The following is a 21,274-nucleotide window of genomic DNA, read 5'->3' as shown; positions in this document are numbered from 1 at the left end:
GTAATGTATGGTGCAACTGTCTCTCCATCTTCCCACTGCTGTTTACGCCTCTTCAGTAACAGCTAAAATGGAGGCTACCGATCTTGGGTATAATGAAAGAGGAATGTTTTAGGTAGTCTTGGGAAGCTTTATGACAGCTATCAACTGATCAAATAATTAAGAATAGCAATCGGCATTTATAATCAAGAGATGGGCTGTTGACTTTTGGCTTGGGGAGCAGGGCTGCGGCAACACTGTTGTGACAGCTGGTGGATGGAGACTCTTTGCTGTTGAACTCTGTGACCCAAATGCTGTGGCTGAGCATCTACCATAAGAAATACAGGTAGTGTCGTAGTTCTGGGTGCCCTCTGGTGCACTGGGGTGAACCTCACCAGCAGTCTCTAGCGAAGGATTTCTCGCCATTCCTGTACACTAAGGTCATGCGTATGCAAAGCTATGGGCAGGCAGGCAGGTCAGGTTAGCGTCTGCCATGAAGAGGAGGGCAAGAGAAATGAATTTTATCTTGGCTTATCTGAGTGATGCCCTACCATCTCACTGCTCTGGGTTCTGTGTCACTGGCAATTTTCGCTGCCACAAATAGGTGTTGCTTGACCACAGCTAGGAAAACAACGCAAAGTAGATATGTAAAACAATTTGACAAGCGTCAGAGAAAAAACATGATCAAGCGAATTATTTATCAAATGTTATTTGGTCATATGCAGGGAAAAGAAAAAGACCTGTTTTGTTCAGAATATCTGCAGGTCAGATACATTAATTTTATTTCCTCAAGAAGTATGCACAAATGTTTTCTGAAATAAAATTTTTTGGTACTTCATATGCTTTGTTGTTTGGTTGATTTTTCAGGTTGAAAAGGGAAGGAAATCTTTGGCAACTTCTTGTGGTTGCAGGGCATTTCTTTATATCTACTTTTTAAGACACTTGTAGGAATTAGCATTACGGACTATGAACACAGTGAACCAGAATTATTAGTGGGACAGCCAACTCTTCAGACTGGAATTTGGTATTAGCAATTCAGGAAAAAAAATACAAGTGAGATACAGCCCTATAAATATATTTAGGAACATATTAAATACAGATAAGCTTTTGAAATCTGAACTCAAGAGTGTATGAGGATTTTGCAAGTTAGCTTTGTCTTTATAGCAAGTGCATGCAAACTTCAGGTCCTAAGCCTGAGACTGGAGGTATCAAAAATTAACAGCCACGTTTGTTGTAGTGTGAAAATATAGGTGAAATACCATCTTCCTTTAAATATTTTCTTCTCTTTTTTTTTTTAAAAAAAATATTCCTAATTGTCTCCATTTTTCCTTTGGCAGCTATAAACCATTGTAACCAACCACAAATAACTATAAAGATGGAAAAGGGAGACTGTAAACAGACCATTTTTTCCTCTTAATTTATTTTGCTTCTTCATGTTTTGGACACGTTTATTTGTTTATAAAATTGCTGTACATCAATAAAAGCACTAGAAATACTCCCAAGCTATTGGTTACAAATGATTTAAAGCTCATTTCTTCTCTAAAAATGAATCATGCAAAAATAAAGCCTTCCTGTCCACAGATCTACTTGTCTCCTTGCCTGTATCCAATTATGTCAGATCTTGAAGAGATTCAGCCCAAATGGAACAGAAATGCTGTGATCAATCTCAACAGCACCTGGAATACGGGGCGATTTGGAAGCATTTTGGGGTACTTTTCTCTTGCTAACTGCCCAGCCCGACAACCTAGCTAACGAGACAGGTTTCTGGTTTTTCTCCCATCCCACATTCAGCATCATTCACAAGTTCCTGCGGGGACATCTGCGCACAGCCACTCCCAGCGATGTGCTTGGGTCCAGCCTCGTGCAGCGGCGTCCCGTCACAGCGCTGATGGCGCGGGGCTCAGCACATGCAGAGCCTGCTGCTCCGGCACCCAGGCAAAACAGCCCTCATCCACCTGCAAACCGCCTGCTTTTATAGCTAACAGCGTGAAGGTCTAACGCATCTGGCTCTAACTCCCGGGGCCATTTTTCAGTGTGAAAGTACAGTTTAAGGGAGACACTTCCTACACTTTCTCTGTGATGAGGGGCGGTGCTCTTTGGGAGGAATGGTTTATTCTATCAATGTGGAAGCATCAGTGCAACTTTCGTAGTGAATTATCAAATGCCTGAAGGCTTTGTAGATGTGTTCGTTCTGTGTACAGATGAACCCACCACTTCTCCAAGCCTGCTCAGCAGCACGGTTTAAATCTCCAATGCAGGTCCACTGATCTTTGTATTCCCTTGAAACAGCCCACTTGGAATGATCGTTAATGGAATAAAAGGTGGAATTCGATGGCATCCCTATTAGGTTTACGTTGTAGACATGGTAGTCAAGAGAGCAATTTGAGGGAAGTTTTTGGCCGGAACGCTGCCAGGATTCAGCCAACAAATCAGTCTTCAGTTCCTGAGCCATCCAGGCTGCGTAGATATCTGTGGAATAAAACAGGGTGTGAGGAAATTAGTCTTTCATGTTCCTTCATTTAAGAGGGGACTGAAAAGCATCATCTAAACTGGGCTCATTTTGTTCCAATACCTGAAGTGAGCCAGAGGGGATTTTGCCCCCTCCCCTCGCTTTAACCTTTATTTCAGAAGTTCATTTCTACTTTTCCTTCTTCTGGAAAACTTGTTATAAACAATCAGCAGGAAAAAAAAAGGAAAGGAAAAAAATGTCAAGCCTTCTTCATAACAAAAAAATAGCAGGTGGTTCAAACCCCATCTTTGTTTTGTTGTTACTGTTGAATAACAGGAACATTGTTGAACACCTTAAGGCATTTGAAGGACCAGATCTCTTTTTGCTTTGTGGGGCTGAGAGAATGCTATGATGGGACACCATTCCTTGCCCTCTGTTACATTTATTTCTGAAGCTGAACTTCTTTTTTTCCCCTCGAAGAAAATACTAATCATCAAAGAATATATTAATTGCTTATTTGCTTAGGAATGTGTGAGCAACAGGTTCTCTTACCATCTATGAATAAGTGTGACTTTGCAAAGTGGAGCAAGGTTTCCCCATGAGCTGACTGGAGCTTGGAGAGGTGGCGCAAGGGGCCCGAGGGCAGCCTGGACCCTGCACAGAGCTTCTGCAGATTTGGGAGATCAGCTTGGAAGATGTTAGGGATGGAACAGCTGTAGATTCCTGGATTATAACTGAGCATCTGTTGGTCTGAGAAAAATCCAAAGAAATGAAGTCATGCAGAATTAAAATGGGTTAAAGCAAAGCAATCAAGACCATAAAGTTCTGCCTTGGAAAGGAAGCCTAAATCCTTCTTAATCTTCACAGACTATCTCCTGGAGGGGTCCAGTGTCAAAGTATCTTATTTTAGCAACCAAAAACATGTTTAATTGGTTTGTATTCTGACTGGTCCTGCAGCACGTAGACCAGACAGGGAGAGTATGCTCAGGTATTTCCACTTACACCACATTATTCTTAGCAGAACTGTTAACTGGTGGTCTCAGTCCACTGCCACCTCCACCCAAGCTCATCTTCAAGCCTCTAAGTAGTCACACAGGGCTCAGACAGCATGTCTGACAGCTCAGACAAGCCTGTCCGTATTTACAGGACTAATTCCCAGTCAGTTACAATTGCCAAGCGAAATGAAAACGGAACAGCTGCCAGAGGGTCTAGTTTGGTTTTAGGGAGAACAGAGCTTGACTTTCAGCATCTGGATTGAGTCTGCTGAAGAAATTTACTTCTCTGTACAGTGCACAGCTTAATTGTAGAAGTCTTTGCTAAGGATATCGTAAAAGGCAAGGGAACAAATAGGCTCATTAGATGAGTTCATGGAAGAGCAGTCCATCAGGAACTTTCCAGTCTTTCCAGCTCAGGAAATCCCTGAATCACAGATTACCAGAAGCTGGGAGGATGGAGCAGAAAAGGCATTAGCGTCTCATTTTCTTGTCCTCTTTCCCTAAACACATGCATAGATGCGCTTCCACAAACAGGAACCTGGTTTAGACAGCTCTGGGGTGTGGCCGCCCTGGCAATTTGCACAGCATGTGTGTTTCATTAATATCATTTGAGGTTTGGAAATAAGAAAAGAGAGAAAACCAGTGTGAAAAGTGCTGAAGAGCATGCCAGCATGACTGCTTGCAATGCCTTTTGATAGTCCCTTTTCAGGATTCCAGTACCAGGTATTACTGTCAGATTGTTCTGAATCTTACGGGTATAGGTTTTATTGGTTTTTTTTAATGAATATTAATATTTTTAGTATTGATCTTTTATGTGGCAAAGAGTATCTGGGGAAATTATGTGTGATATTTATTCCATACTTCATATTTCTGACAAGTCACAGCTACTACTCCAGCTGAAGCAGCGGTTGCCTTACATTCATACATGCAGACAACTGCAGCTGAACAAGCTATTACTGTTTAAAATGATTAATCATCCTACTTTATATTCCCAAAGCATTTTCTATGCATGGACTGAGTTTACCCTCGATACGGACTTGTGACTACTATTATCCCAATAGTCCCCACGGGGAGATGGAGACAGAGTGGAAGAGTGAATTTCCCACATTCACACAGGAAATCATTTGATAAACATAACTGAAGCCAAAAATCCTGTTTCCAGGCCCCACTTGGTTTCCCAGTCTGACACAGAGGAAAAGAAGAAGCAATTTTTGAGGTGAAGCCTCAAGGAAAGCAGTCGGAGAGGTGTGGTGGAGCAAAGGCTATCTTAGAGAGAAGCTTTTCATACCTATTTCTGTGAACTGGTCGTATTTGAAGGTTATACAGATGGCTGTCTGTCCGTAGGACTCCCCAGTAGCTGGATACCCGTAGCCATCCTCAGGGACGGGAGGGAACAGGGGCACACTGTGAATCACCCAGAAGCCTTGTGTTTTGTCCAAGAGCATAAATCCTGTCAAAAAAAGAGAAAAGTTACTGCAAATGAATTAAGGAGGAAAAAGCCCTGAGACGATAGAGTTGAGTCTGACTTTGGATTTAGTGCTGGAGACATCGCACCTCGATGTGTTAATGTCTACAGTAAACTGGCTCTAGTGTAGATTAATGGATTATAGGAGACACTAACATTGAATTGAAATTGCATTGATTCTCTCCTGCATAGCCTAACTCAAACCGTCACCATGTTTCTTTTGAAAAAAAAACAAAAACAAAAACCAAAACCCAACAACAAACACAACTTTTCAAAACCTTTCTCTTTCTCGGCTGAGATTTTGTCTTCAAAAAGTCTGATGATTTAATGGCTGTGACCCTCCCTCCACCGCTCATTTTCCTTCTCTTCATACATTCGCTGCCTAAGGGGAAACAGACTCTGTCAACACCGTGTCTTTTTTTCTAGACCAAATTCTTCTTCACGGGGAAGCAGCAGAGAGATCGACTATGCCTCCCCCTGCGGCAGGGTGCTCCAGGGAGGAATGGGGCTGTGAACTGTCCCCATTGCTGCAGCCTGAAAATACAGCCCTGCAAAATGTGTTCATCTCAGGGTCAGGCTGGGCAAACCCCAACTGCTTCCTCAAGGGAACATCTAGACCTTCACCTAAGTTTATGCTTATTTAAAGCCTTGCTTTACTTTAACCGCATGCTTTAGCACTTCTGTGATCTTGGCAGCAGTTTCTTCCCCTGGAGAGAGAGAGTTTGGAGGAGTTTATGTTTAGGGTGCCTTTCCCTTCACCTCTTGTACTGGGGTTGCCATTAGGTTCAGAATGATGCGGCCTGTACTCACTGAAAAGAGCTATACGAGTTTCAATGCTTGAAAACAAAGGGTTCATAAGCTGTAAGAGTTCTTCAACACAGCACAGGCATAGCAAAACCAAAACAGAAGGTTCAGCTACAACAAACAATGCATCATGCAAATCATTCTCCAGTTTCGCTTTAGGCAGGTATTTTAGATACGCAGCTAGACAACAGACAAGTAGATGCTATCCACAACTTTAGAAAGGAGAAAATAGTAGCTTGGGACTCCCCCTGTACCTTTGGTATGTCCGTTTTTCCAGCCATCAGAGTCTGATTCAGGGACCTCATCATTGTATATTGCATATGCAATTCTGTTCTTCTGCAGGAAAACACACATTTCTGAAATATGACATTCAGTAAAGGGAAGACATTTAAGTGAACATCTTCTGCTGGGAACAGAAGAAAGAATTCAGGCCTTCTCTGAGTGAACATCATGAGCCTAATCCTTCTCCCAATTCAGCTGACACAGTCACTGCAGAAGTTACAGTAAAATAAGTGGAAGTTCAATCATGAGAGTAGCCCTTCCTCAGGAGGTCGGATATGCTCACTAAGGCAATTTACATGGGTTTATTGGGCACTCACTTGCAGAGAAGTTCCTCCCTCTATTTTTTGTGCGTGCCTCTCTCTGATTTAGCAACCAGATCTGGTAAAAATGTTTGCTGAGGAAAAATAGACATGACAAGTGTTCTTATGAAGGACAAGCAATTAATGCTTTTTTTTTGCAAAATATTTGCATGTGGCTGCTCCTTATTCCCCCTGAATAGAGAACTTCAAAGGAGCTGGGACAGGCTTCCCCTCCCAATGTTCTTTGACTTTGTAAACTGTTTATTACAATTACAGTGAGACCTGGAATAGGACAGTTGACTGGATTGCCGATATTTGACTGACTTGTGGGAATCTCTTCTACATATAAATTAATGACACCCTACCACTAACCCACAGCAGAAATGCAAAGACACACCCAGACTCCCAAGAATACCATGTAGATGGTAAAAATTAACTATAGGCAGATCTTGTGGTATTTTATAATCACTTCACACAAATATGCCGAAGAAGTCATAGTGATTTCAGGGTGAAGAGTAAAACCCAGATTTGATTTGAGACAGAGTGAAACACATGCACATGGGAGGGCTTAAGACAAGGATCTGTAATAGTCACCACTGGCCCCGGTCAGAGTTCACAGCTTCAGATGTTGCTCAACATGAATTGCAGAGAAGCCAAAGGGAATATGTGCCAACACTTGTCTAGATGGGCAACACGCTAAATGTGTGTGAAAGGCCTGACTAGAAATTATAAGTTCAAGGATAATTTCTACTTGTAACAAAACCCACAAATAATCTGCCCAGCTGCCTAGACGCTGCCCTTGACGTGTTTTACTAGATCTAGTTGGCCACGTCCGTCCATACCTCCGCATACTTATTTTGGCTAGTTTCATTTCATTTGCATGCAATATCAATTAAACATGCTAACAAAATAATAATTAAATGCCACTTGCCTTGGATTCATACATCTCGTACAGCTGCTTCAGTGTTTGTCCCAGAGCACCTTGTGTCATATTGACAAGGTATTTACTGAGCTGCCACTGTGGAGCCAGGGCATCCATGTACATGTATTCCAGCCCCAGGATGGGAATCTCTCCTTTGGCATGTTTGGGTAGCTTGTAAAGAGCAAACCTGCAACAGTGAAGAGCAATTGTTTTTTTACAACCATCCTGTTTAAATGCATAAATCGTTATCTCCTTCCCACCTGAGGATTTAAGAGAAGGATGACTCCAGGGATGCCTATGATGGCGGGGGACCAGTGCTCCCAGTGTGCAGTGTGGGTGTCTCAGCCTCCAAGTGGTGACCCAGCGCAGGAACCAGCAGCAGTCTGACAGCACAGTATCTACTGCAGACAAATTTGTTCTGCTTCTTAGTGAGGAAGGGAGGCTGATTTGCACCAAACTCCTGTTGCTGTGGCCCAGACTAGTGCTGGTACCCTGAAAGAATCTGAGGTAGCCCTGGTCTGGAGTCCCATTTAGCCACCAAACCGCTATTTGCTGCTGGTTCTGGTAGAGAACCTCAGGTCCCAAACTCAGTCTGACATTCTCATGGTTAACCTGGACGATATAACTTTATATGAAACACATGAAATTATGTATTAAAATATAAAATGCATAATGTTATATTTATACATACTAAAACCACAAAATAAGTATAAAGCCATGTGATAATTGTTGTTCCAATCCTGCTTTTCATAACATACTCGCATTCTGCTGAACTGTTGCAGACTGGATATTTGCAAACCGTTAGCCAGAAACACAAATCTTTTCAAAAATTGTAGAGTACTCTATATTGTCAGTAAATGGCTCGGTTCATATTACTGTCCCTGATGAAGCAAACAGCTTTTTCCAGTGCGCAAGTCCATGGAATTAATTGCAATATAATTAATTGAGCCACTTCCTTTGAGTGCTGTTTTTAAGTAATTTGCTATTTATGTCAATGGTAAGAACTGAGTGGCATTATTGCCAATTCTGTACTATTTACCAAAAATCCAGCCTGATTGTGCTTAACTCTTCAGGTATACCAGGAGGAGTAAGCCTCTCCCAGTGGATGTACAGTCTCAGGGTGGTCAAAAAGGGTATCTCTGAAAGCAGGCAAGGAGTGCCGGGAAAGCATTTTGCTAGAGGAACGTTTAATCCATGGGAAACATACATGTACAGGCAGAAGAGAAACACACAGCACTGGTGATCCTGGTAATCCACCTGCATTGCCACTGACTGAGTGATGTTCCTTAAATAGCTCAGGAGAAACTGTTGCTGATGACAGATCGCAGAGCAGAGAAGGTGATTTATGCAGCAAGGCTGGGGAGAGCTGCCCAGGCACGAGGAGTCACGACAATCTATTTGAAATGAAGATTTGGAAAGGAGAGGAATGGCAGTAACTCCAGTAGTACAAACTGGTCCAGGAGTTAGTATACAAAGCCTTTCCAAACTACTTTGAAATGTACGGGAAGATTTATGCTCTCAGGGTGCCTACAGCCTTGCATTTGACAAACCCGCGCTAGCAGGTATGCTCATGGACGCACCAGTAGCTGAGCTATCAGTAAATTGCTTGCCAGTTCCCAGTGGATACATGTTTTGGCCCTTTCCAGAAAGCCAGCTGAGTCACAGTTGTATGAAAGTCTTCACTGCTATTTGGGCACAGGAAGTTTCTCATGAGCTGAGGCATTTGTGGGAGCAGAGTGAAAGTTATTTTCCTGAGAACCAAGGAAAAGCAAATCCGCTTATACCCGATTAGGTTGTCACATTGTTTGCTTGTGACTGAACTCTGACTTGCTACAAATAATCACATCTTTACTACTTAGTCACATTTTTACTCCCCCCCCTCCAAAAAAAAACAAACAACAAACCAACCAAAATGCCCCAAACCAAACAATGCGCAGCTGTGGCTTCAGCCCTTGACTCAACACTTCTCAGAAGGCAGAGTTTTTGCTTGTAGTTTCATTAAAAGCTTCCCACAGAATACGATGAGTTTGGATGAACGCAGCAAAGATGCTCTGCCACCCTTACAGCCTACGGCCGTGTGCTCTGGCAGCCCCTGTGCAAGGTCGGTGAGGATGGCAGGATGAGCCCCTGAGTAGGAGGAAAACATGGGGGAGACAGTGACCAGCCCAGGCACTGTGTGGTGGGAACTGCAGGCACAGCTGGGGAGCGCAGATGGGATCAGGCCAGAAAAGGCCGGTGATCCCTCTGGTTTAGGGGCAAACGAAAGGGTTCGTGAGTACTAATAATGAGTAATTATAGAATACTGCAGGATGAAACCACTGAATAGCAGGAACTCAGACAAAGCTCTTGCTAACTGAATATAAAACCTGCAGCCCTGTGTGTGTTTGAAAGGGAATCAACATCTTTTGTTTAAGAGGAAGCTTTTCTCAGCAGTTTCAGTTCTGCTTCTCCTATCAGCTTCATAGCAACCAAGTCCAGAACCAGGCAATAGCTGAGTCTTTCTTGTAATAAACTAGAATGACCCCTGCAGATGGGCAAGTTTTTCTTTCATTTATCACGGAATACTGGAAAGGAACATCCACGCGCCCCCCACCCCCTACCCCTGTTAAATCTGTCGGAAGGGAATATGGTTTTGCCTGTGCAGACCCCCCCCAGTTCCCATCTAGAATGGGTCCCACATTGCCGGTGCTCACATGGAGGCGCACATGAATTACTCCTACCCACAGCTTTCAAAGCATTTTTCAGAGAGTTTGCATACAAAAATTGTGTTCATTTAAAAAAGGGTGGTAAATATTTTTGTTTGTTTGTTTGTTTTGTTTGTTTGGGTTTTGGCCTGGAATTTTTTTAGCTTTATCACAAACAGACTCATTCTGCAAGACATAATTGCAATTTGTGGAGAATGAAATTTCTCATACCTTTAAGTTGTTGGGTAGTTAGCTGCACCAACTAAGAGTCTGATTCCTGAAAAAAATCACGTTATCCAGAAGGCCTTGGCAAGGGTGACAAGTCACAGGGATGGACCGGCCCCTCACATGTTTGATGCTACGCCACTACAGAGCAAAGCTGGCTTTGTGCTCCTGCTTGTGTGCCTGCCTGTGGCATGGGGAGCGCCTGCCTCCCCGGCAGTTAGCTCTGCGTGCAAGGGAAGGCACGTGCAAGAATAGCACCTGCTTCTTTATCACTTGTATCCAAAGTAATCATTTTTCCACGAGAAAGACACTTTTCTTTTTTAAATTAATTGATACTTCTCTTTGGGAGGCTTCTGTGCTCATTTTAGGAGCCCTCATTTCACTTTTCAGACCTGGGCTGCATATTAGGTACTTATACTGCACGTCTTTCATCTTCAAAGCACATTAATCCCATTAATCATTTAACACCCGAACTTGGGCTCGCTGCTGGCAGTGGGATGGTACCAGCTCTGAGCGCCGGCAGCTCGGGCGGTGGGGAAGGACCTCTGCTCCTCCGCAGCCCAGCGCAGCCAGCGCTCTCCTACACTGCCACTGCCACCCCTGCACCCGCCCGGGCAGCTCAGCCTCCACGCCCCCTCGGCGATGGCAGCCAGGGCACAAGTCCCACCGTGATGCTCTTTGGGTACAAGTGATGAGGTTAGGGACAAGACACGGACGTTTCCCCGCTCGGCTCGGGACTCAGGCCAGGCAAGATGCTTGCTGGCATCCTGGCTCCGGCCGGGTGCTCCGGGGGCTGCTGCTGGCAGGCGCAGCCTTGGCACCTGAACACAGGTTACGTACCCTTTGATGATGAGACATGAATGCTGTGTAAAACGGTAATTAATTTTGCAGCTAGTCATCATGCAGTAGGGTGGTTGGTTCGGTGAAACGAAATCACATTTCGGTAACTTATCCTAGGTTTTCCAAATGCAAAATTCAGCTCCTACTCACAGGCAAATGGGATTAGAACAGTGATCGCTATGCATTACTTCTCAGCGATCCACCTACTTCACGCAGTTTAATCTCAAGTGTTATTTACTCACCCAGCACTTCTCCCCTGCGCAGTATTTACTTACCAGTCCACGGTCTCCCCGTCTTCATTCCTGCAGGAAATCTCGGCTGCCCACAGGGGCGCAGAGGAGAGAAGCAAGAGCAAAGCAGGGTGACACCACGCAGATCCCGCAGGCATTTTGGTTTCTCGGCTGCTCTGGGTGAGCACTGAGTAGGCTCTAAAAGGAGAAGTTGTGTTGCATTAGCCGTCAGCTCCTGCTGCGCGATGCAGCAAGCACAGCCCCGCTGGCTGCCGGGAACAGCCTGGGAAGCCAGGCTCCCACCGCAGGGATGGCTGTCGCCAGCGGGGCTCGGGCTCCCAGAAGCCGCTGGAAGTTGCTCGCCATTTCTTTGGGCAACAAAATGGCAAAATAACAGTTATCAAGTTACATTTTCGAGAAAACTTACCTTTGTATTTTAGGAGGTAGTATTTTCACTAGTTAGAATTCACAGTGTTCTGCTTTAAAAAAAAAAAAAAAAGCTGCAGATACCGAAACCCTTTTGGTTTTCTTTTTCAGTACTGCATGACTGACGTATGAATCTTTTACAACTATCTGAAAAAAAAACAACCCTTGGTGTTCAGACAGGCAAAACAAAATCATTTCCACCTCACTACTGCTCCACTCTGCCCCTGCCACGAGCACAGCCTTTGCACCATTCCTGCAGAGAGGGTTTCTGGTGGAACGCTGCGCCCTGCCTGGGTCTGACCCCAGCAGCAGGGGAGTTGCTTTGTTTGTGGGGATTCAGCCTGCAAGGACTGACAGTCAGAGATAATGCTTTGATCTCTGAGCCACGGTAATTTTCTGACAATTAGTTAATATTTTTTGTGCACTAGTTAATATTTTAAGCGCACTAGTGTTTCTCTTAGGAACAAATATGTCTGAATCAAGCAATTTTACATCTGATAATCTAGCAACTCACACATAAAAAGCTTCAATTTATATTTTGGTGTGCAAAATATTCTTTCTCCCTCCTCATTATTCTTACATGAAAAGGTGCTGATTTACATTAAAAGATGTTGATACCAAGCATGGGATATTTCAGCCTCTGGAAAAGTGTAGTGGATTAAGCTCTAGACATTTCAGCATAACAGAAATCCTCACAACCTTTGCAGTATTTTGTCTCTCTAGTATAGCCTCTTCGACACTGTCATGGATGTGTTAATGGGGTGTGTTTGACAGAAGCAGGATAAAACTGTATAGGGCTTAGCACAAACAAAACCAGTGACCCCAGAAAGCCAGGATTTTGGAGGTGGATGAAGACCTGAATTTTGCTGCTCAGACTTGCTTCTGATCCCTTTTGTAGGAGATCAGAACTGTAACACAGTTGTGAGGAATTGCTTTCAACCAGCCCAACCCGGTCGGTCTTTGCTTCTTGCTCTTAGGAATTGCAGCATGCATAGAGGGGGTAATAAAATACACAACAGGTCAAGAACATGATAGTTGTTTCCACGTCCTCTTTGGGACTTCTGCCGGCTTACAAAGCAACCTTCCCACCCCTCACGGAAGAACTCCTTTGGTACTCACCATTTCCACTTGGCCTCAGAGCGGCAAGTCCCTGCGCCCCTGTGTGTGTGACAGGGGCAGCCCTGGGGACATGGAGCCTGCTGGGCTCTGCCTGCTAATGGGGGCTCTGCCACGCAGGATGGTGACCGTGTGTTGCCAGCTTCTGCGTGAAAATGGAGAGGGCTCAGTGCATCACACGTGGAGCCTGACAGCAGTTGTAAGAGCTGGGAGCCAGAGGAGCAGGAGGTTGTGAAAGCCTGTTCTTGGTGCCAGGGAAAATCAGGACTCGTCTCTAGAGGCTGAGCCCAGCCTGGCAGAGCCAGCGCTGGTGCAGTGATGGCAGAGCGCACGGGTGTGACTGCTGCCTGCCCCTGCACGGCTGTACCTGCAGGGACTGAATGCACTGGGGCGCTCTGGGTTCAGAAAAAGATGATGGAGGTGACACTCAGTGACAGTCTGTATAGTCAGGACTAATCCAAAGATGACGGACAAGAGAAACTAGTTCAGTGTTACTCATGTTGTATGATCTGCCCCCCATAATAGCTTCCTAAAGCGTTTTTTCTTCCCATCAGGACTTTGCAATTTATAATGGAAATATTTTCATTATCACAGGTAACCTTAGAAATAAAGGCCATGAACATTGTTTATGTTTCATTGACTGAGCATAACTTGGGCTTCCACTGAGTTCCTTTACAACAGTCCCGTATTTTGTCTGCAGATCAAGGATGTAGAAGTCCTCAACTGTGAATATGGCAAGAACACAATTAAGTTCCTTCGCCTTCATAGAGAAGGGAAGAAGCACTTCGTTAAAGAAGTGGAAGTCTGCACGCATCTCCGGCTGACTTCTGCTCAGGAGTACCTGGATGGAAACAACTCTCTTGTGATACCTACAGACACCATAAAGAATATTGTCCTTGTGTTGGCCAAAAAAAATGGGGTATTTTTTATTTTTTAACTAGCCTTGCTGTTTCTTCTGACTTGATTTGAAAGTGTTTGTTATATTAACTTTTTCTTTTCAAAATGCAGTAAACCATATCTCCCCCCACCGGCATGGCAGGTAGGCACTAAAGTCACCTTCAGTGATTTGGGAGAGATTTTTTCCTCCTCCAGTGCTTATCCTGAGGACTCTGCCTTAGTTTTCCAAAGTCTTTTTTTCTCACAGAGCTAGCAGTTCTTTTTGTAGATTTGTCATATAAGATCCTTTTTTTTTTTAATTTAGTAGTAAACAATACTGCATTATTCCTATATTGCATTTTTAAACAGGTGTCAAAGCACGTGAGACTCCTCTTAATTCTGTTAACAGTGTTCTTACCTCCCTCAATTGCATCTATCATAATGACAATCTGTAGCATAAATTGTCTGTCTCAGTAATGAAATCCCATCTTTAGCCTGTAAAACTTAATCATAATATTGCCACGATTATTTAAGCATTATACCCTCAAAGCATAAAGCTTCTGTAGCAGTTTCTCAGTCCAAGGACTGCAGCTCACTGTACCACAGAACGGGGGATTTTTGATGCATCTGTAGCGGCTATTTGCAGTGTCTGCTGCAAGCTGATCAAATGACTAGACAGCATGCGCAAAACCAGATATAAGAGAAATAAGTATTTTTAGTAACACTGATCCTTCCCAAATATTTACAACAATCAGAACACTCTACTTCTGCACGAGGTAATTGCTTCTTTCTAATAATACTGTTTGCTGTCTTAGATCTCAACTTTAGAACAATTTGCTATAGATATCTGCAAACACTTCATGACAACGTTTTGCCAAGTGGCATACGTCAAAACCTACGTTCAAGAAGTACCATGGAAACGTCTACACGAGGTATCTAAAATACTAATACGTTCAGTTTGTTTATGCTGGAGTGATTCGTCTCTCTCTCAGTTCCTGTTTTCAAGTTAAGATAGTCTTTACTTACATGTCTGCTCTGAATTGCAGAACGGCGTTCCCCACATCCATGCATTCATATGCGCTCCTGATGGGATCCGCTTTTGTGAAGCTGAGCAGTGCCGAAATGGTGAGAAAATAATATGCAACTTCCCCTTACTTCTCTGTAAATATTTCTGCTATGAGAGATGAAGATGGCTTTAGAGGCAGCTAAAGGTATTAAGGGCTTACAGCACAGCCAAACCACTCCAGAAGTCTAAAACAAAGAGTACTTCTATAATTTAATTTTGCAGTCCTTGACCTTTGAGACATGGCTGAGGAACTAAGGTAGCTCACATTGGTATGTACATCCTAAACATATAACGGTTACAACAGCACACTCAGCAGAACTGCTATGTGTTCTCACAGGATTTAATAGCCCTCTGAGAATGGCCTGCTTACTGTTTTACATCATTCTCTATTCTGCAGTCTCACTATTATCATTACCTTATAGAGAATGTATCGTGAAACCGCAGTGCTGTAGGCCAGTTGCCTAGTTTGTGGTTATTTTCAAAACCCTGTCAACATGCCTTGGTTTTATTTCTAAGAAAGAAGCAATTTCACTGCTGCAAGCCAAGCTGGCTTGAACATTGTGAGCGCTCAGGTCTATGTGCAAACAATTTCTCACATGTATTTAAGTGTGCTTACTATTTTTGCACATCATGTGTAAACAAAGTGCCATGTGACTTCACAAAGAGTTCTGCCATACTTAAAAGATAACAGGCTTTCAAGCTCAGCTGTTGTAAATTGGCATTCCAAAGGGAGTGCAAAAATTATCTTTTCCTGCTATGACTCACAACAAGAGTGTAAGTTCAATGTCACTGTGTTGGTGTTTCATTTAACCCATCTCTCAGACTACTGGGAACTGAGCTGAGACCACTGCATCATTTTGCACCACGGATTTAGAGGTTTTAGGCATTATTTTGTTATCTGTCTATTACTGCCTTAGTGTAACAATAACCAAAGAGCAATTTTTTGAATATTTTCTATTTTTCTTATAAGAGAACCTTCCCTACCTTTAGCATTCTGCTATGCATTTATCAGCCAAACACAGAAATTTATTGCTCAGTTAATCCTCTCTTTTAACACTTTTCTCATAATTAAAAGAAACCTAGTGAGGCTTAATAGAATTATAGGTTTGTTTTTTTTTTAAATACCATTATACTGCTGATAAAAGTCTCAGAGCTATTGGAAACTGAAAACATCGTAAATAACTTAACAGAGTCCACATTTGACAGCACAAGCACAAAACATACTGAAAGCAGAGCACAGGCTGTTCACCTCAAAAACTTTGCCTAAGCGTTATATTCTTCAGTGCCAGTCTTAGGCCAATTGCTACACAGCACACCAGTCAGCCCGCCTTTCAGCACATCATTCATTGCAAGGAGCTCCTTCAAACAAGGCTATGTATTTGAAAATTAAATAAATATGTCTCCAGGTCCACTGATAGTATCTGCACTACATGAATAGCCGTGCATTACAGTCTTATACCCGAGCAATGAAGTCATTAAGATCCGAACAAACCCCAGAATATCCTGTCCAAGGACAGTCTCTTCTTGAGACTTTTTTTTAAGCTTTAGTAAATAACAGGGGGATGTAGCCAAAATTATAGATACACCTCCTTGGACTCATTCAAAAACAATAACGAATGTAAACAAGAAAAGAAATAGATAAAATGCAATTATGATAATTTCCAGTGACAGAGCAGTTTAAAACCCCAAACCTCTAAACGATCATGTCATTTAGAAACATCTGTCACAGTGGAATTATTTCCGGTATAAATTCCTGCAAATACATGGTTTAAAGGCAAAGTCTGTCAGTCTTCCCAGTCCAAGGCAGGATTACTATACGCCAGACATATTCAAGGATTAATTTTGAACGAGCTAGTGTGAGCACCAAGAGCAGCACAGAAACAGCAGCTCAGGCTACAGCCTATCTGTACAGGCTCTGAATATGCCTGCGAGCCATAAAGTTTCTCTTTTCTGCATCTGCTTTTTTGGCAGCTCTGGTTGGTGAGATTTTTCAGTTATCAGTTTGGTGTGCTCTAAATGACTGACAGCTTGAAATTGTTTAGCTGCCACCCAAAGGGTTTGTCAGAAGAAAAAGTTCAGAACACAACTGTTTGGTCTTTAGAAGACGATAATCCACCCATGCAGCAGTGATCTACAACAGCACATTTTATAAATAGTAGCTAAGAGCAAAAACATTGTCAGTTCGAACCTGTGGGTGGCATCTGTACCAGTGCCAGCTCCTGGTAACCAGCTGAACTGCAGGGATTTGCTTTGGCTCCTTGCCCTCTCGTTCTTAGGGATGCAAACCTCACAACAGGATGGGTATGCAAAGCAGATTTCTGACTGAGGCTCCAAGCCTTTGTGCAGAGGGTTTCTACACTTACCTGTATTATCAGAAAAGGCTCACCACACCTCTCCTGTACACCGCACCACTACTAGCCTATTTCATTTCCCTTTGGAGCAACTACTGGTCCCTGAACTGACATCAGTGAGAGCTAACCCAGTGCATACCCCAGCTCCACGAAGGTGAGATAAAGGGTGTCTTCAGCTCTCCTTGACTGCAGGTCACTTGATAGGATTCTCTGTTTTCTAGGCTGAGCTCTGATTTCAGTAGTTTCTCTCTTGTTTCTTGCCATTCTGCTAGCATGAGTATGCAGAAAATAATTTTAAAAAGTAGCTAGACTTACAACACAAGCACACAAGTGAGTCCTGGAGAGAGCTTCACGACTGTGGAGCTGTCACTGCAAGTACAAACCCAGAGGTTTATTTCTGTCTGCCTGAAAAGGAGCTCATATTGTTGCGTATTTTTGGATCACAGGTCCTCTGGTTGTTTATGCTGGAATTAAAGATCTGAAACTTATGAAGACAACACAGTCTGGATTTGAAGGCTTCTATAAGAATGAACACACCACGCTTCCTGAAAGGAATGACAGGATTTTATGTGGAGAGCTCTTCTGCAAATGGTCATATGGCGAATGCAAGGATTTTGACTTTGACTGCATATGGTATACATCACATCAAGTAGCGCTTATTACCTTATCTATGATCCCAAAGCCCCTCTATACAACACAGCAGGTGTAAGGGCCAGGTCTGCAGTGGCTGTGCAGCAGCTGCTCGCACAGATCTCAGTGGCAGCGCCAAGCACTTGTCACTGGGGGTGAGGCATGCCTCGGGGGTACTCCTCCCCCGATGGGGTGTTAATGGGCAGTGTTTAAATGGACAGTTCAGTGTTCAGTACAGAACATACTAATAACTGATTTGTTAACTACTTTTTAGCAAGACACCTATTTGTGAATTAAAGAGCAGGAGGGGATGGGAATTTGGAGGTGACTCGACAAAGAAACTGTTCTTCCATAAAAACCCACGTGCTATGTATTTGTCAGAAAAGACAGAGAAAATACAAAAAAAAATCCCTCAGTAAAACATTATGGATCTAGACAGAGACAGCTGATAGAATGTTTTGTAAGACTCTGTGTTACCTCTAGGAATCAAATCCGTGAATGTATCCTTGAAGCCTTTTCTGGGCCACCTGACAGTGGGGAATATTCGCCCTCTTACCAGAAAACTGTCAACTGTATCCAGATGCATGTCCTTTCCAAAGTGTCACAGGTATCTTCTTTCCTCCTGCTGGTGTTTTACTTGAATAATAGTGCATTTTAATCAGACCACTGAGAAGATGAAAATGAGCTATTTCTTCCTCTGGCAGTTCTAAATGAGACTGGAAACTGTTTGGTGGTACAGCTGGATGGTCTGAAAAAAATATGAACACACTGAGAAGTTCATCTGCTGCTCCCCAGCTGTGAACACAATGGGGGAGAATATCACTCAGCGTTTGGCAGGACCTGACCTGAGTAAAAGTGAAAGGGGTGCTACAACATTGTCTACATACTCATTAGATTGCATTTGATCAACTGTACCTACGGGGGTGGGGGGGTGTGGCATTGCCTTTCTTTACAGTGAATGAAAAGATTGCCAAGGCTGTTAGCTGGAAAGGTGCCCTAATTCACTGTCTCATCCATTGTCGCGGTTTCAGGTACAGGTCATAGAAGTCGTCTTGAACAACACTTTTTATAATGTCGTAGACATGAAGAATCTAGGCTTGATTAACGACAAAGAAGTAAGTGAATGTTCCAAACACAGCTTGTCTGGACTCTTTAGAAATACTCAGCCTTAACGCATAGCAGCAGCTCTGCACAGAACAGAGTTAAAGGGAGCAGACTTTCTCCCCCAGCCCCAGTGAAAGCTCCACCTTACCTCTAAAAGAGATTTACACTGATTACAGAAGAAGGATAATTGCCTTCTTGTGTTGTTGGTAAAAGCTAAAGGAGCACAGTGGAATGCTTTGGAGATCAAAGGGATCTGAAACAGAGACTACCTCTGAAAAAATCATTCCTGTTTTCTCCACTGAATTTACTTTTAGTTATAATGTCAACCTGTGCAGCTTTAACCAAGCAGAATGCATCGTGGCATCCTCACACACAGCCAGGCGGTGGGAAAAGCTAGCCACTATGGCTCTTCTTTCTGTTCCACTGGCAGCACCGCTGAGGCCAGGGAGCATCCCTGGTGCAGTGGGGTTACAAGCAGGTTAGCTGGGCCATAGGCTAACTCCAGGTGACAGCAGACCATTGCTCTAAGGGAGCAGCGAAAGGACGTTGTACCCATTAGGAGCCAAAGCTCCTAACAGTGTCCAGCAGTGGAAGATTATAAGCCGGGGGTCAGGCAGAGGGTGAGAGATGTAGAGGGATGAGATATATTGTTTGCTCCTCCCTCCACAGCTGCTCTAGCTGACAGCCATGCCCAGCTGAAAGTCTGTTATGTTATCCTCATGCGGCAGAGAAACTGGGTTATTCATTTTGCATCAATGATTTATAGTCTGTTTATGCTCTAGTCTCCCTCCCTAAGTCTTGTGATTCTGCTGCCATCTTACCCTACCCTTGTCCTCTTTCAGGTGGACATTATAGATCCACTTTCACTTGTCATAACAGCAACATCTACCATAGATGTTCATAAGAGAAGGAAAGGGCCAGGGCCTGAGCCTATGAGGAGGTGAATAGTTGTGGTTTCTGCTGTGATGGTGCTTGGCACAACCCTGTGTCAGAAATGACCTCTGTGTTTGTGCTTATCCCCCTCAGGTTCTGGTTCCAGTGGAAACTCCCTATGGCTCCTGCGCTTGCACGCTTGGCAGGAAGAAGTTCTTAGAAGCACAAAGCCACATGCTAAAAGATGAGAGGCAAAGTCAGTTTGGACTGGCAGCTGCCCTGGGAAACTAAACCTCTTGGCTACACTCACACCTTCCTGATAAACTTAACAGCATGGCTCTCCTATCAACGTATACGCCCTATTGGCCTCTTACGTTGCTGACTGCTTTTTCCCCTATGAACTCCTGAGGTTGGGATTTCTGAAGGACCCTCAGGAATTCAGAAATCAAAGTCTATCCCTGAACCTCAGTGTGATTTGCAGATTGAAATCCCCTACACTCTTTTGAAAATCCCAGCTGGAAATATTAATTAATTTTTAAACCAGCTATTTCCAGACCTCTTAATGAAACAATTAATTAATGAAACAATTATACGTTGGTAACATCTTTTTGACACGTAAAATCAGCAACTCTGTATATTCTATTTACTAATGTTCCTTCAGTAAAATGAATACACAGGCACGAGACCAGATGTTTCATTGATGTAACCTGTCATGACCCCTTGATGCCACACTGATCTACAGAGCTGAGGTTCTGACCCAGTAACTGAGACACCAATTTCTTTGTAAAGGAAATGAAAAAAAGGAAAAAAAACCACACACACAAGTATCTCTCATATCTCCTTTGCGGTGTGAATAGTTACAGTTGTTGACTAATTTCTCTGCATGTATTCTGACTGCATGGCTGCTGCTGTGACTTATCAGACTATACAATTTCTTTTATATTAATCACTGAAGTGTTTGAGGTTTTGGGCTATCTCTGTAAGTTTAATTAAATAGTTTTCTTTAGGTCTAATAATCTCATCATGACTTCTGAGCAGGCAGGAGTCAACATAAGTAACCCTATTATTTTTGGGAGGGGTAGGCAGAAAGCCAGCCAGCCAGCCAGCCAATGCACATCTTACCTTAGTTACCCCAGGTGATAGCTTTGAACATGGAGATAAAACTACGTAGCCAACAATTCTTGTCTTGCAAACTGTGGCTACCACATTTGTAACAGAAATCCTGCTCTGCTCAACTTCTGACAGCTTCTAACCGCTGCTCTCATTTTCTGTGAGCATCATTTTCACAGACACCTTATGACAGAACACAAATCCAATGGGACGTGGCCAAAGTTACTTCCAAAACCTGCAATTCAGTTGCCTTTGTGCCTTCTCAGATCTGCAGCATTCCTCTGGGTACAATCATGAAATTCCTAGGCACCGAAAATGAGGAGCATGACCTGTACCATGTGACATTTTGAGGTGCTTTGAAAAATAGGAACTTGCCTTGCTGAGCAGGATATAACAGATGCGAAGGGAAGACGCTGTTCACAAGCCTGAGATATCTCCTGAAAAACAACAGGACAAATGACACCACAGAGCGAAGCTGTCCCAGATACGCTGTTCTCTGGCCATTAGTCAATTCTGAAAGTTTTATTTACAACACTTCTAGCTTTTGCTGG

General features: G+C 43.4%; 1 protein-coding gene across 2 annotated transcripts; it reads right to left on the bottom strand.

Moving 5' to 3' along the window:
• Positions 1-1,278: 1,278 nt before the first annotated feature.
• DNASE2B (deoxyribonuclease 2 beta) lies at positions 1,279-14,835 on the bottom strand. 2 transcript variants are annotated; one of them, XM_037404362.1, is made up of 7 exons: positions 14,616-14,835; positions 11,217-11,369; positions 7,202-7,379; positions 5,944-6,025; positions 4,709-4,870; positions 2,978-3,175; positions 1,279-2,445 (listed from the first exon to the last, which is right to left on the bottom strand). In XM_037404362.1, the coding sequence occupies exons 1-7, from the start codon at positions 14,654-14,656 to the stop codon at positions 2,087-2,089; spliced, it is 1,173 nt and encodes a 390-aa protein (XP_037260259.1). In that variant the 5' UTR covers positions 14,657-14,835; the 3' UTR covers positions 1,279-2,086. The 2 variants fall into 2 exon arrangements, with proteins under 2 accessions (XP_037260259.1, XP_037260260.1); XM_037404363.1 differs by lacking the exon at positions 14,616-14,835 and adding an exon at positions 11,599-11,859.
• Between the last annotated feature and the right edge of the window lie 6,439 nt (positions 14,836-21,274).

This window comes from Falco rusticolus, chromosome 11, assembly GCF_015220075.1.
Source record: "Falco rusticolus isolate bFalRus1 chromosome 11, bFalRus1.pri, whole genome shotgun sequence".
NCBI classification, from domain to species: Eukaryota; Metazoa; Chordata; class Aves; order Falconiformes; family Falconidae; genus Falco; species Falco rusticolus.
The sequence above is the reverse complement of the archived record's forward strand: the minus strand, read 5'-3'. Positions and strand labels throughout refer to the sequence as shown.

Excerpts from the sequence above, each read along its gene's own strand:
- DNASE2B (XM_037404362.1), bottom strand. The coding sequence starts at position 14,656 with ATGGATGTGGGGAACGCCGTTCTGCAATTCAGAGCAGACAT. Across the intron at positions 3,176-4,708 it reads CGACCAGTTCACAGAAATAG|ACCAACAGATGCTCAGTTAT; the intron begins GTATGAAAAGCT and ends GATTTTTCTCAG. Across the intron at positions 2,446-2,977 it reads GTCACACTTATTCATAGATG|ATATCTACGCAGCCTGGATG; the intron begins GTAAGAGAACCT and ends TTTATTCCACAG.